We start from the raw sequence: 15,496 nt of genomic DNA, 5'->3' as shown, positions 1-15,496 counted from the left end.
ATTAGGTACACCCTGACAATGCTTAGGTCAAATGATTAAGTACATCCTTCAAGATCCTATGGCCAGATTTATTAAATACAGTACACTTATACAGGTGATATATATAGATAGATAGATATAAAATAATCAATTCATAAGATTAAACTACAGATTCCAACGAATTACTTATTGACTCCAATAAACATTTACCCATTCATGTGCTTCTTTGGTAGTGTAGTATTTGTGTTTGCTTGCATTATTGTTGATTTTCATCTTGCAAATGTTTTTTTTTAAATTGAGCAGTCAGTTTGCCTTTCACGACAATCATTGTTTTCACATTTATTATTTGCTTTCTTTTTAAATATGTTTACATCGGGGCAGCATTACAGTAGCGAGCAAAGGATCAATACAGAATTAACAGAAGCGCACAGTCAGCAAATAGAGTGCATCTTTAACGTGGGGGATGATCAACATCTAACTTGAAACAAACACGTTAAGAACTCACATCACTGTCAAATAAAATCTTCACTGACTGTTTAGAGACTTAAAATAAATAATATATTTATCATATACATCTCCATTTGTGTACCAGTCGGACGACACTTGTGACAATATAAATGAAGGATTATCAATGCCTTTGGATAGCAGATGGGCATGTCCAGCCACCCCTTTCATCACTTTGAATCGATCCTCCTTGACTTTTGAAAGCGGAATGGAACGGGAACAAAAATTGAGATTAAGACGAGGGGAAAAACGGAGGGGTGGGGGGGGAAGAATGTAAAACCGTTGCGATGACAACGGCGCGTCTAAACTTTGAAGTCGAGCAGGTTGCAGTCGATCTTGTAGTAAACGTACGGGTAGTACTCCTGCTGGCTCAGGTTCAGACCGGGGATGTCCATGGAGGCCTGTGAGGGACAAAAAAATAAAAAATAAAATCAAGCTGTGAGCCCTGAAACTCACCCAAAGTGGCTGACTTCCTATTAAATTTTCACCGCGAGTCCAGAAGCCTTTTTTGTGTGTTTCCTGTCATGATGGACGTCACAAAATTTCGTGTTGATTTGTGGAACTGGTATCTAAGGCTGATTTTTTTTTCTCTAACTTTGCAAATTTGGAATGAAATCAAACTAACTCGCAAAATGTCTGCTTCTAAACAAAATGGCAGACTTCTTATAAAATTCCAAATGACGTTTTGACACCGGCTGTCGGCATGGCGACGCAAGCGCGCGCTTTGGAAAAGAAGGGGACGGACGGTTTGGTGAAAGGTGAATCAAGTTTGCGCAAAGTGTTCATCGATGCCGTTGTTCGGCTCACGTCGATGATGGCGGCGCTGCTGTCCAGGTGCTTGTACAGGTCGTACAGAACCTCCCGCAACTTCTTCATGTTCTTCTTGTTGGGCTGCAGCAGCATGGCCTGGAAGTTCACCGGAAGCCCGTACCTGTGTACAACAAAAACATTTCCACTTTTTTTTTTTAGCGTGTTTTGTTCATTCGTGGTGTTGTTGAGCCATTACATGTACAGGATATCTTTTATTCAGTATGGATTAGTATTTGGTCCATATTAACCCTTTCATGCACCCTGTAACTTGATCACATGATAAGCTGTTCACTGTGGTAACCGTTGTCCCTGAAAGGGTTAAAATGACTGTTCTGGATGCAAAGTTTAAAAGATAGCCAGTCAATATAAAAAAGTGGATATTTTTCAATGGCTCACCTCAGGACCGACTCCACAAAGACACGCAGCGCTTTGATGTGGATCCACGCGATGAAGGCTTCACTGAAGTTGACTTTGAGCCACCGCACCAGAGGACCCTAAAATGGACCACAACGGGAACGGTGAAGGGCCACGAGCGTGCGTGTGCGTGTGCGTGTGGACAACATACAAACTGCTTCTTTTTGTCGGTGGACAAGCGCGTCATCTCCTCCTTGTCGGCCTTCATCTCTTCCTCGTTGTACTGAAAGTCGCGCACCGTGAACCTGAACACAACAACGCACGTTCACATCATTTCGTCTGGCATTTTTGCGACCTGGGTGGAAAATTTACGGCGAATCCCTGGAAAGTAGACTCGAAATTTCCATGGCAAGTTAAAGTGGGCGAATTTGAAAATATTCAGAATTGAAAATTTTCTATCTATTATGGAGATAAAGAAAAAAAAAAGAATCACATTCAAGCCAAAATGTCAACATTTTGCTTTGTCACTGACAGACACTTGTGAGAAATCGATAGCTCTCCTTTCCCACAACTACCGTATTTTTCGGATTACAAGTCACAGTTTTTTTCATAGTTTGGCCGGGGGTGCGATTTATACTCTGGTGCGACGTATGTGTGAAATTATTAGCACAATATTATATCATTTCACGTGTTATTTTCACACTAAACCACAAGAGGGCGCTCTATGCCTGTGTGATAAGTCGACAATGCGTGACGTAAGCGATGTAGAATCGGAAGCGCCACAGCTTCTACCTCCAGAGTTGGCAGACTTGTTTCAGACAGACACCGAGGATGAAGATTTCATTGGATTTAGTGATTTGGAGAGACACTGATGGTTTGGTAAACTTGTTAGCATGTTCTTTATGCAATAGTTATCTGAATAAGTCTTAATATGTTACGTGAACATACCAGGCACTTTCGTTGTTTATGCGTCATGTAACGTTAGCTTGTAACATACTTATTCAGCCTGTTGTTCTCTATTTTTATTTTTATTTGCCTTTCAAGATGACATGTCTGTTCTTGGGATTGGATTTTATCACATAAATTTCCCCCCAAAATGTGATTTATACTCCAGTGCGACTTATGTATGTTTTTTTTCTTCATTATTATGCATTTTATGGCTGGTGCTACTTACACTAAGGAGCGACTTGTAGTCTGGAAAATACGGTAAGTAAATTACCGTACCTTCATTGATGAGTTGATTTTGCACACTTACTTGTTTTCCCTGGCCTTGTGCTTGAAGTCATCCACGGCCTTCCGGAAGAGCGTGACGCTGAACAGGCCACTGTCGTTGTCCTCAAACAGCAACCTGCAGAGAGACGAGGCCGGTTAGCATGGCGAGCTAACGCAGGAGTCGACGTCTTCGCTCTTCACGCTGATTGCGAGGAGCGCTCGACAATGAAACGTGTCTGCACGGGTGGAGCGTCTACTTAGTGGAACGCGGCACCACCATCTCCGCCAGGGTTTCGTACGTCTTCTGCCAGTCTACAAAGCTCGTCCTGATTCCAGCACAAAAAAAAAGATGATTTGAGATATGCCTATTTTGAGTTCCCGTACAATTTAAACTCAGTTCTATCCAATTTCGAACACCTGCAACCTACTTGGGAACAACCACCAGCATGGTGACCAGGTACTCCGAGTCTAGCACAAAGTCATCTTTCTTCACAATGTCGGCCAGACTCCTGGTTAGCAGGCTCCCCCTGGTGGAGGTCAAAAGCGCTTTACGGTTTAGCTGCAACATTCGCAAAAGGCAAACAAACTAACGGAAGAAACACTCACGCGTTCTTCCGCTCTAGGTTCTGCAGGTTCCCCTTCAGGTTGTTATAGGCCAATGCTCGGGCCTTCAGGTCATTGTCAATCTGCGTTGCTTGCTGGAAAGTCACAAAGAATAGAAACTGATGAAATGCCAATAATCCATACTTGTGATGAATAAAATTATACATCATAGATGTTCAAGAATTAAACCGTTTTCTGGTGTGTAGGACTTTGGCCACCAGGGGGGAGTATAACAAAGACATACAGAATTGACTCAGTAGGCCACAGTAATATCAGTCCTTCTTCACAGAGGATAAAGAAGAGATGCCAATGAGCAACTAAGGCAAAGCATCCAAATTCTCCAACCCACCTTGGAGACGATCTCGGAGATGTTCTTCAGCGACTGTTTGATGGGATACTTGGCCATGTCCCACTGGAATCTGGTGATGTACGTGACCAGGTCCACTGTCCAATGACAATAAGACACCATCGACGAGTGCTTTGAGAAGAAGAAGAAGCAGGGACGAGGGGAGCAATGTCTTACGTCCGTTGGCCAGCAGGTTCTCCTGAACTTTGTCCCGGCTGTCCTCCAGAACGTCGGCCATGTACTGAGCCACCTTCTTCACCACACTGCATTCACACAAATAAATAAAGAGCCAGTCCAGGTTCCTCCCACATTCCAAAAACATGCACGGTCATGATTAACTCATTCAATCGCAGCCATTTTCACTGGAGCAACCCCCTGGAGCGTTTTACTGAATTTTGACTGATCTTGCAAGGCCCACAGAATATTTGGTTCGAATGCTATATAAACGTGGAGCCTACCAAAATAAAGTTTGGACTCTCTTCTTCCAGCAGAAAAAAAATAGTTTCTATCTTTTTCCCTTCTTCAGCAATCGGCATTACAAAATGGCTAAGTTCGATGGAAATGGCGATTCCCGGGCAAAAATGGAGAAAAATAGCTTTTTGTAAAAGCATGCATTTCAATCACGTGAGGCACTACTGCCGCCTACTGGTCGCTTTTTTACATGATTTACAATGCAAACGGCTTATTCTCATTCACAGATTACATCAGACCCTCCTCCTCTCTATGACGCAAAAAAAAAAAAAGACAGACGTACAAGTACGTCCTTGGTAGGCTGGGCCTAATTCTAAAAAGACGTACAAGTACGTCTCGTGGAATGAAAGAGTTAATAGATCAGTCTAAATTGTTTTTTGGTGTGGTGTGGATGGTAGATGGATGGATAGTGGTCCTTCACTCCATTTTCTTTGGTCACCTTTCCACAAATGTATCCAGCTTGGCCAGCTCGTCGGACAGACCCACCAGGACGTCCAGCGTGCCCACCTGTCGCAGATACTAAAATCAGTACTTCAGCTTGACAAATGCCACCTGTGCTGTGGTAAAGACAGCAACACATACTGGCAGGAACAAGCCTGGTGCTGTGTGATGTTGTTGACTGCTATGTTAGCTTGTCTCTGTTAGCCACAATGACTTTGTTTTGAGATCATTTTGTTCACCTTGAGGTCGGGAATGTTGAACTTGGTGTTGGTGGAGAGGTTGTTGGTGCGCGTGGTGGCCACCATCAGCTTGTCCCATGTCTGCTGACACGTCTTCTCACCTGGCGCAGAGATCAACCAGAATTCCGTCATGGCGGCTGCTGTTGGGCTTCCAGGAGAGTTCAACTAATGCAGGAGGAGCACTGCAGTGGTTGGGGAAAAAATACATAAAAATAGACATGACATTTTTTCTACAGAGTACCTAAAGTCACATGGGGGAAAAAAAGTTTCTCATCCTAACGAGACATTCTTTTTCTGCTGCTACCTCTTGTTCAACGCCCCTGTAGCAACTGAAAAAGAGAAGAAGAAGACCTTCATGGCAAGCCCAAACAAGTGATTAGGGTCATATTTTGTTTCCCAACTTGTGTTCGCTAAACACAACAATGGGAGCAGACTTACACTCTTTCCTGAAAACTACTTTCTCGTTCTAATGAGAAAGCTTCTTGTATGGATGGGGAAGTTTCTAATGAGGAACATGTTTTTTTTGTGTCACTTAAGGGGCTGCGGACTTTTCTCAGTCGTGCAGTGATTTTCAAAGTATTTAAAAATGTATTTTTATGACATTTATTTACCGGCCACAATATTAAGAATAAGAGCTGATGCATAAGAGCTGCACATGAATGCAAACTCCTACCACAACAATGTTAACCCAAAAATAAGCATGTGCAAAGGCAGCTAGCTTTTAGTTCGTTATCGGATGGCAACAGATTGTGTAACTAATGTCTCCTCTTGTGAGCAATTTTAAATCCTCATGACATGACTTTGTTCCTCTTTTCACTACTGTGAATGTTTCTCGCATTGCATTCAGCCTCTGCAGCATGGCGATGACGTCAGAAGAGTTGCTGTCATATGACCGTCATACGCAGAAGAGAATATTAAACATTTCCTCGACACATTTACGACACAAAAATAGCCGGAAACAAACATTATCAACAAATATTAAAATGGTACATGACCAATATGTGCGAGTTACTATTAGCATTCAGCCATGTCACGACATTCGTCAATTGCTTCGTCGCCGTCCTTACCGAAACACAGTCTTCACCGTTCGCTTGACTCGGTGGGTTTCAGTCAGACAGTCGCAGATTCCCATTCATATCACTAAATATTAATAAATATTACTGCTAATAATAGCGTCGTGGCGACCCAGAGGTCCTTCAATTCAGCCTAGCTAGCATCTCCGGTCAGCTGATTAGCAGAGACGGTGAGGGTGTGCGCGCACGCATGCGCGTTGCGCAAACGTCACCATGCTGCCTTCAATGACCAAAAAAGTTTCGTGAATTGACTTCTTAAAGAGAGGAAATATTACGCATTTCGGTATTATGCATGATTTTGTCATTTGAATACCATACTTTCATTTTAAAAAGGAATTCATGATTTGTAATGTTGACGTTTGAGCAACTGAATGTAAAATTGATATTTTGAATTATTGATAGTCTTTGAAAGCAATTCATTCGGAGAGTACTGTATTGGTTTTGAGTGACATCAATTTTGACTCAAGAGTGACGCCCCTGGTGTGATTAAAGCATTGCAACAGAGTACGCTTCAGTCATCTTGCCCTCAAGGACCGAAAAGATTTGATGACCACAAGCAGAGGGAAATGGCCAAATGAAAACAAGGAAGTGATGCATTGTCAGTAGTTCAAGAAACAATAGTCATTTACGATTAATGAGCTCGTACAGTGAGATTACAAATTTATTTTTTTGAGTCTTGAAATCATTTGGACTAAATTCGACAGCAGATGCTACCCCTATAATTAATTGTAAAACAAATTAAAATACTTACATTAAAAAAAAAGTTGGGGCATCCCAGTGGGCCAGTGCCACTGGCGGTTCTGGGGGGGGGGCAACGGGGGCCAGTGCCCCTGTAGCACCGATTCTGGCCCCCCTTGTGGCCCCCCCTCCGAGCGCAGATTACGCAGTCGTGCCGAGTCGCCGACGCGAAAGGTGGAACCAAAGCGCGTGATTTAACATTCTAGTCGGACCCTTTAGTGCGCTGCGCCATTTAAAAATGAGCGGGAAAATGAGAAGCAGTCCGCAGAGAAGGAAATTACCACGACACGAGTGCTATTTGCGTGTGTGTGTGCGTGCGTGCGCGTGTGCGTGCGTGTGTGTGAGTGTGCGTCTCTGTGTGTGTATACGCGTGTTTGTGTGCGCGCGTGTGTGCGTGTGTGCGTGTAACTTTTTTAGTCTCCCTTTTTATTTTAATTTTTATTTAACAGGATCAATATATAAGACATTGCCTTTTAAAATTTGGATAATTATATGCATGTAAAACATCAGCTTCAGTGTATTTGCAATTTTTGTCCCCGGCAGGCTGGTACCATATCATCCCCTGGCTTGAATATTCTCAACAGACGTATTGTTACGCTTGCAGACATTTTAGCCCTCCTAATAATAATAATAATAATAATACATTTTATTTATAAGCGCCTTTCAAGACACCCAAGTCTGAAGAAATAAAAAGTCAAATAAGATTTCGAATCTGTCTTTTTAGCCCTGGGTTGAATGTGCCCCCCCATCAAAGCCCCTGGCCCCAGCCCAGCCCCCTCAGTGAAATTGATCCAGAACCGCCCCTGGCCAGTGGTTAACGTCAACCTCACAGTGCAGAGGTTCAATTCCAGCTCCGGCCTCCCTGTGTGGAGTTTGCATGTTCTCCCCGGTCCTGCGTGGGTTTTCTCCGGGTACTCAGGTTTCCTCCCACATTCCAAAAACATGCACGGCAGGCTGATTGAACACTCCCAAAGTGTGAGTGAGAGCGTGGATGGTTGTTCGTTTCTGTGTACCCTGTGATTGGCTGGCAACCGGTTCAGGGTGCCCCCGCCTACTGCCTGATGACAGCTGGGTAGGCTCCAGCACCCCCCCCCCCCCCCCCGCCCCTCTTGTGCGGATAAAGCGGATCAGAAAATGGATGGATGAATGGACATTTTAAATTATGACTAACATATTAAATGATCTATATAACTTTAAAACAGTAATACAACTAAAGCTATAGAGCACAGGTGTCAAACTCCGATGCTCAAAGGTAACTATCCTGCATGTTTTTGATGTTTCCCTCCTCCAACACACCCGATTCAATTGATCAGGATCGTTATCAGGCTCCTGCAGTGTTTCCTGAGAAGCTGATCATTTGAGGCAGGTGTGTTGAAGGAGGGAAACACATAAAACATGCAGGTTAGTGGCCCGAGAGACCTCAAGTTTCACACTTGCGAAATAAAATAAATTAAATTAAATACAGTATAACCAAACAGGATATGAAAGCACTTTTATTTTGGTACAACACCGTTGCGGAAAGACTGAGGAGAGAAGAGAAGTAGGGGTTGAGGTTTTACTTTGGGAAATGCCCTCCGCCCACCAAATACAGTCAAATAAAAAAAAAAATGCTGTCAGGAGTAGAGAACAGAAGATAAGCACACCGTGATACACTGTAGTGTCTAAATGCGCAAGTACGTGGCGACCCAAACTAAACGTGAGTTTATTTTTATGAAATCGTCACCTGTACACTATTACACATTTTCAACACCTTTTAAAAAAATATTAAATATACAGAAGGGAAATTAGGTCCGGAAGCCCGTGGAAAAATAAATTGCAACAACTCAAAAGGGGGGCGGGGGGGATTAACTCAGTTATGTGTTAGCATACAAGCGAAAAATAAAATTCTGTACATTTATGTAACAAAAAGTGGGCGTGGAAAGCAGAACGGGTGGAGGGGGTGGATAGGTCAAGACGTGCTTTTCAGTCACCTCACCATGGGAAGAAATGGCAACATCTAGTGGACCAAAAAAGTACTACAACCACACGACGGCGTCACGTCGCCGTTACCCTGTTACAATTAAAATTACAGTGAACCCCGAATTTTAGTGGGATTTTTTTTTAAACCTATCCATCAGTTGCTGGAAAAAAAAGCTGTTTTACTGTTCCCATAAAAAAATGATCGTATGCCATCAGTTTATGTGAGTAGCTCCATTTAAACTGAAATAGGGCTTTGCTACTACTTATAAGTATTTACAGTACAGTGTATTTTTTTGGGGGGAGGGGGGCATAATTTGCTTATAAATTGTCACAATTTAAGGTTCGGAGGGGAAAGTTCACTGGACCCGAGACACGACAAATTATTTGGTGGCCCCTAGAAGATATAATGTGCGCACAAAGCGCTCATTTGTGGCCACAAAGTAGGGAAATATGAATATAAATTAGAAAGATTACTAGAATATTTTGTAACCTGTCCTCCGTTATTGGTTGAAAAACTTGGCTTTTCTGTCTTTGTGCTGTGAATGATGTGCACCAAGATGTCACAAGATTGCGGCAAGGTCCCGTGCAATTGAAAAGTAATGCTTTGCGACTATTTTGTGACATCTACGAGTCCTTTTCAAAAAATGTGCATATTGTGATAAGGTTCATTATTTTCTGTAATTTTTTTGAGAAGGACCTGTATAGGCAAACCATCAACCATTACACAGTGTACGATGTTAGGTTACTCCTGGATTTTTTTGCTACTCACGGGAGTGTTTGGAAATTCTGAACAAATCCTATGTCATGTCTGGGGCTTTCAAAGTATCCTTCTCATGTCAATTATTTTGCTCCATAGGCACCTCAGCAGCTGTTTTGTCAATCTCGCTTTCATCCATCGGTTCCGGTTCAAGCGCCGCCTCGGCGGCATCGGCCGGCCGCGTCGTGGCGTCCTCCGTTAACTCCGGCAGCTCGTCCAACTGAATCTCCCTCGTCTCGACGACCCTCTGCTCGGGAATGTGGAGCGGGTGCTGCAGCTGCGCCAGTCGGGCCATGTCGAAGCCCAAGAGCACGCTGGCAGTGCTTCCGCTGAAGCTCTTCATGCAGCGGATGCGCTTCTTGCTGAAGAGCGCCACCAGCTCCGACTTGCTGAGCGACAGGCGGCGGCACAGCTCTTCCGTCTCGATGCGGTTAAGGTACGGCCGGAGGTTGAAGTAGCGGGCGATGAAGTCACGCCGCTCCTCGTACCCGCGGCGGTCCTGCGGCAGCGGCTCCAGCGCCAGCTTGACTTTGGGGTCCGCTTCCATTTCGGGTTCCGGCGGTTCCTTCCGGCGCACGGACGCTCTCTGTTCGCGCTCCCGCTTGTTGATCTCGATGACCTGCTTCAAGGCGGCCTCCAGCCTCTTGGTGGATTCGAGCTGATCTTTGTTCTGCGCCGGCGGCTTCGGTTGCAGCGCTTTCACCGTCACGGTTTGGGGCACCTGGAGGAAGTAGAGGCCCGAGGGCTGGCGAGGCGCCTGAGGGGCTTTGGCCACCAGTTGAGGCGGCGGGGCTGTGATTTTGGGAACCTGCGGTGGCTTCGGGGAACAGCGGCATCTTTGGATGTGCAGCATGACGGCCTGCTGGGTCACCTTGCCCGTGTAGACCCCGTTGCAGTAGATACATTTGAAGGCGTCGGTCTTGAGGATGGCGTGGATGGTGGGAGCCACCAAATGTTTCTGCTTCAGGTGCTGCAGGTATTTGGACTCCGCCTGGAACTTCTCATTGCAGAAGGGGCAGCAGGAGGCATTGACTTTGACGGGCGCCGCGCAGACTTCGGACCGACTGCTCGGCAGCAGCTTGACGTAGATGAGCTCCAGAGAGCTGGTGACCAGAGCCAGGTTGACTTCGCACTCCCCGAGGATTTCCTGCGGCGCCTCGGTGGTGACGTCAAAGTACGGTATCAGGAGGCCGGCGTTGCTCTTCGTGTAGATCTTGTAGTTCTGGCGGAGGAAGTCGCAGTAAAGCTTGCCGGTGGGGTTGTGTTTCTTGACGTGCTCGGCCAGCTGCTTGACTGAGAAGAATAAGGTGGAGCAGTAGAGACAGCTGAGGCCGTGGAGCAGGTGCTGCAGGACGCTCCTTTCAGACAGCAGCACCTTGCACGTCAGACACTTGATGGTCTTGTCGGGCATCTTCTTGAGGAACGCCGCTCGGCTCGCCAGGCTCTCCGTGCGGGCCGTGGCCAACTTGGTCTGGTGGGCGACCTCGATGTGCATGTCGAAGACGTTGCTAGGGAAGAGTTCGTTGCAGAGAGGGCAGGTGATCCACTTCTTGGCCTGGTTGGTGGTCTGTTCAGCGGGCTTGGTGGAACTCTGCGTGACGGGCACCGCCACCTGCAGCGGCGCGAAGGTGTACGTGGGCATGCCGTTGACGCGGTTGCCGGTGGGGATGAGGTGGCTCAGCAGCGACTGGGAGGTTAGCATGGTGCCTTGGAGAGTCACCTGGTTGGCCGGTGGCACCTGCGCCACGGCGGGTTTAGGCGCCGGGACCAGGACCTGTTGCGCTTGAGGCGAGGCCACTACCGCCGGGGCCGGCGGCTTCACGCTAGGATATTGCACAACCGAGGATCCCCGCAGGGAGATGGTGGCACCGGGCTGGAGTAAACCCTTGGCCTCGGCGCTCGCCAGTTGCACCAATGCCGACGCCTGTGGGGGCAGGAAAGCCTGGTTGCTCCCGGGAGCGCAGATCAGGGTGGCACTGTTGGACGCCCCTTGGAGCTGCTGTAAGGCCACCACAGTGCCGCTGCCGGGCTGCCCGTTGCTGGGCACCACAAAGGGCTTGCTGTTCATGGGCTTGGGCGCCAGGTTGGGTAACGTGACATAGAGACCGTTGCCGTTAGCTGTGGAGATGGCCCGGGGGACAGCAGCGGGACCCGCCTTGTTGTCATAAATCATCGCCTGCACCTGTGAGTAGGGTTGCAAAACGGTGAATATGAAATATATTTCCCCCCCCCAATAACCCTTTCATGCACCCTGTAACCTGATAACATGATAAGCTGTCCACTGTAGTAAGCGCTGTCCCTGAAAGGCTTACGTTTCCTCTGAAAAAACAACTTTCAAGGTTGTAAATTCTTGGTTCCATTCCTGTTCATTTCCAAAAGTTTCTCTGACTGTCCAAGTTTGAAAATTCCCAGACTATTGCAACCCTACCTGCGTGCTGATGCTGTAGTGCTTGGGGTCCACCAGCAAGTGGTGCAGCATCTGGTCCAGGTTGCCTGTGTTGACGGTGCACGCTTTACAGCAGTAAAGCTTGGCGTTGGAACCCGCTATGGGATGCCGGTACCCAATGTATTGTTCAGCCACACCCTCCATGTGCTTGAGGATGATATGCTTCTTGATGGCGAAGACAGACTGTGACGGGTAGGAGCACTTCCTGCACTTGTAGCGCTCAACGGCTCGGTGAATTGCGCCACCCGCCACCGCCGTCGTCGTCGTCGTCGTCGTAGTGGTCGCCACGCCAGACGGTGCCACCGGCACCGCCGAATCGGTTGCACGCCCGCTGTGGAAGAGCAGGATGTGCTTCTTGACGGCGCGCGGGTGGGCCACGAAAATGCACCGTTGGCAGGAGGTGAGTGAGCATAGGCGCTGTAGGTACTCGTGGCAGCGCGCCACATGATTGCGGTAGTGGTAGATGTTCTTGGACGAGTATTTGCACATGATGCAGCACATGGTGCGTGAGCGGTAAGGCCACTGGGGAGACACAGGGGACAAGGCAGTTAGTTAGCTGTGGGGGAACCCTAACGTTAAAATCTGTGCGACAAAGCCAGTGAGGCTCTGAGACTTGGACTTTTTCCCCAATTAATATGGTAAAGGCCTCAAGAGCTTCACGAAGCTTCATCAGCCAATCTCTACCTTTCGCCGTTAGCTAAAGTCACCTTCTTACGTAGTCGTCCGTTGTATCCGTCAGTGAAGTCGGTCCACTCCGTCCCCAGCAAAGGATCCTCTTCCTCTGAGTCTTCCTCAATCTTTTGACCATCCAGCTCCTAAACCAGATGAACAACGAAGAGTGAACGTCATTATTATTTTACGTTGAGCTATAAATGAGTACCTCGAGAAATTTCTGGCAGTCCTCCAGGCCGATTTCACTCAACACGTTCTTCACCGCCTTGCGCGCCTTGCGGACCTTCTCCAAGTTGTTCACCGGGAGCTGATACATTGTTGCTCACGTCCTTCAGACAAAATTACATGGTTAATGCCATTCCTTTGGCGCGCATTTCTTGGACCAATGAAAGAAAGCATTGTCGCGCTAACTTGTAGCATGTCATATATATTTATATTCCTGTTTCATCCTTGACCATCGACGTCTCCTTTTTGACTGCTTTTAGACTATGAGAACGAGTCAGAGCTCACTTATTGGAGGAAGGTAGGGAATCTTGTTATCCTAGTTGAGGCTCATGTTAGCTTGATAAAGGATTGATGAAACGGATTGGGAATTGGAGAGTGAATTTGTCCGTACAAAAGGCAAGACACTCACATGACCTCATGACGTTTGACTCAAATTTCAAATTAAATGCAAATTTAAAACAATAAAATCATACTGAAATAAAAAGGTTTAAGTGTTAAATAAACAAAGGAAATTGTGAATATGATATTTTACAAAAAAGAATATAAAAACTAAGACTTCCACACAATCCTATAGTATCCCAGGTTTGCAAATCGTTTGCTTAAAACCGTAATTGCATCAGTCATTTTTAATTGTCCCCCCTCCCCAAATAAATAAATAAATTATTAATAATGCTTCTCCTCCCCCAAAACAAAACAACAACAACAAATATTTAAATCCTGGTCATCCCCAAAAAGTGAATTAAGGTAACTGGATACTTGCTTGTTTAATTTGTGTGGGGTTTTTTCTTGTTTTATGAAAGCATTCCAAAATGACTTCTCGCATGATTGCCCCCTAGTGGATATGAGCGGCGTAGCTAATGACATCTCGGCCATCTGACTGGACGGACGACGCTTGCTCAGTGCTCGAATCTTCCAGCAGCCATCATCCTCAATTAATGAATATAATAATAATAATAATACATTTGTGGGCGCCTTTCTAACCACTCAAGGAATATAATTTCAATCACTGTCGAATGAATAATAATTTATTTACATTTTAAACGGAATACTGTTAAGAATTGTGCCAAGTTAAGTGACGTGAAATATGAATTAACTTGAAATGCGTGGAACGAGTGGGGACTGGGCACCAATAAGTGTAAACAAGGCAAGCGTGCGCGCCCGAGTGATTGGGCGCCGCGGTGACAGCATCACGCCGGGTCAGAGGAGCCTCCTTCCCCGCCCCCTGACGACAGAAACCCCGCCGGCGAACGCCTACCTGCGCCGGGCTCCGATGTAGGGTTCGGCTATGCTCGCACTGCGTTCACCACAGTTCCTCCACTCGTCCCCCAGCGACAACACTCGCCCGCCCGCAGAGTTCTCTCCGTCTTCCTCCGCCGTCGCACTCAGCGGAACCGCATCCCGTGCGTCTGTGCGGCCGCTTCGGGGTTTTAAAACACGTCGTTACTCGTTAGTGAGCCGAGGACAAGGACATTGGCAATTTTTTGCACGGCTTTTTGTCCCCTTTCTTCGCCGTGACGGAAAAAATGGCGCTGAAGTTCAGGATGTGACGTCCGGCTATGTTATTTGCATACCACACAAACTGACCAATGGGCGACCTCCTAGCTTTTTGGCTAAGTAACTTTTTACTAGCCTGCTAATGAGTTACAACTGACTTTCCAAGAGTTCGAGTTAACAATTTTTTAAATAAACTTTTAGACTTGGGGATTTCTTAATTGGTTTTGTGGGTTGAAATGCTAGCTCGTTCTAGGGGGCGTGGCTACGGGGGCTGTCTAGCGTGATCACGTGGTACACGGCGGAGCTCGGCCAATGGGAGGTCGGGAAAGTGAGCTAAATGGGCGGCCTTTTTGGGGTGACGTCATATCATGCCACTTTTATTAGCCAATCCCAAACAGGGCCCCCATTTCGCAAATTAGAGCAAAGTGGTGAAAAGCAGGATTACAAACTAGTTCAGACAAAAATTGGGGAAAGCTATTTTCGAAGAAAATTTTAAAGATGTTTTTATATATGAAAAATATTTTTAGAAAGATTGCAAATTTAACATTACGGTAAAGCCCAGCACTTTCAAAAATTTAAGTTTTTTTACACAACCCGGCAATGTCTATGACAAAAACCTCAAAACATTTCGACAAAAATCAACTCGCACATTAACACAAACCTCACAACTTTGTCGGTTAGACACACTCATTTCCAACATCATCGGCTTCTATTGCAAACATCCCGTTTTGTAAAATAAACTTTTTTAACAAAATGTAAATGTTTGCACAGACAAACTCAACACTTCAAATTTACAATGTTCACGGATTAGGCATAGCAAAATCTTTCAACGTAACCTCACAAAGCTCACGTCTTCCAATATAAGAACTTTTACCGTGATCATATTACCAAAAAAAAAAAAATATGGCTGAGAACAATAGCAAACCCACTTACAACAATAATTTTGCTTAAGCACAAATGGTAACTTTCATGTTCACATAAACCTAGGCAAATTCAACAAAACTAATTTTATGGCAATATATTGAACGTCAAGGGACAAACTATGCACATATAGGCAATTTAGTCTAACATGTTTTTATAATGAAGGCTTGTGGACAGTCAATTTGAAAACTAATACAATATTTTATCATTCTATTTTTGATCTAAGAGCTTGTACATACCAGTGTGTTACAT

General features: G+C 45.8%; 2 protein-coding genes across 3 annotated transcripts; both read right to left on the bottom strand.

Moving 5' to 3' along the window:
- Window positions 1-303: 303 nt before the first annotated feature.
- On the bottom strand, window positions 304-6,223 carry LOC147191106 (V-type proton ATPase subunit C 1-A). Its single transcript, XM_086137386.1, has 13 exons — window positions 6,027-6,223; window positions 4,960-5,141; window positions 4,719-4,786; window positions 3,986-4,071; window positions 3,812-3,906; window positions 3,466-3,557; window positions 3,288-3,386; window positions 3,117-3,185; window positions 2,903-2,995; window positions 1,859-1,952; window positions 1,690-1,787; window positions 1,291-1,414; window positions 304-884 (listed from the first exon to the last, which is right to left on the bottom strand). Exons 2-13 carry the CDS (start codon window positions 5,089-5,091, stop codon window positions 786-788), a joined length of 1,149 nt encoding a protein of 382 aa, XP_085993512.1. The 5' UTR covers window positions 5,092-5,141; window positions 6,027-6,223; the 3' UTR covers window positions 304-785.
- A 2,022-nt stretch (window positions 6,224-8,245) lies between these two features.
- On the bottom strand, window positions 8,246-14,357 carry LOC147191105 (activity-dependent neuroprotective protein 2a-like). 2 transcript variants are annotated; one of them, XM_086137461.1, is made up of 5 exons: window positions 14,085-14,357; window positions 12,813-12,933; window positions 12,640-12,747; window positions 11,915-12,454; window positions 8,246-11,668 (listed from the first exon to the last, which is right to left on the bottom strand). In XM_086137461.1, exons 2-5 carry the CDS (start codon window positions 12,918-12,920, stop codon window positions 9,566-9,568), a joined length of 2,859 nt encoding a protein of 952 aa, XP_085993587.1. In that variant the 5' UTR covers window positions 12,921-12,933; window positions 14,085-14,357; the 3' UTR covers window positions 8,246-9,565. The 2 variants fall into 2 exon arrangements, with proteins under 2 accessions (XP_085993587.1, XP_085993588.1); XM_086137462.1 differs by having other exon boundaries at window positions 12,648-12,747.
- Window positions 14,358-15,496: the final 1,139 nt, after the last annotated feature.

This window comes from Hippocampus guttulatus, chromosome 18 (assembly GCF_054856545.1).
Source record: "Hippocampus guttulatus isolate MCC_2025c chromosome 18, RoL_Hgut_1.0, whole genome shotgun sequence".
Classification (NCBI taxonomy): Eukaryota; Metazoa; Chordata; class Actinopteri; order Syngnathiformes; family Syngnathidae; genus Hippocampus; species Hippocampus guttulatus.
This window is presented reverse-complemented; position numbering and strand designations above follow the sequence as displayed.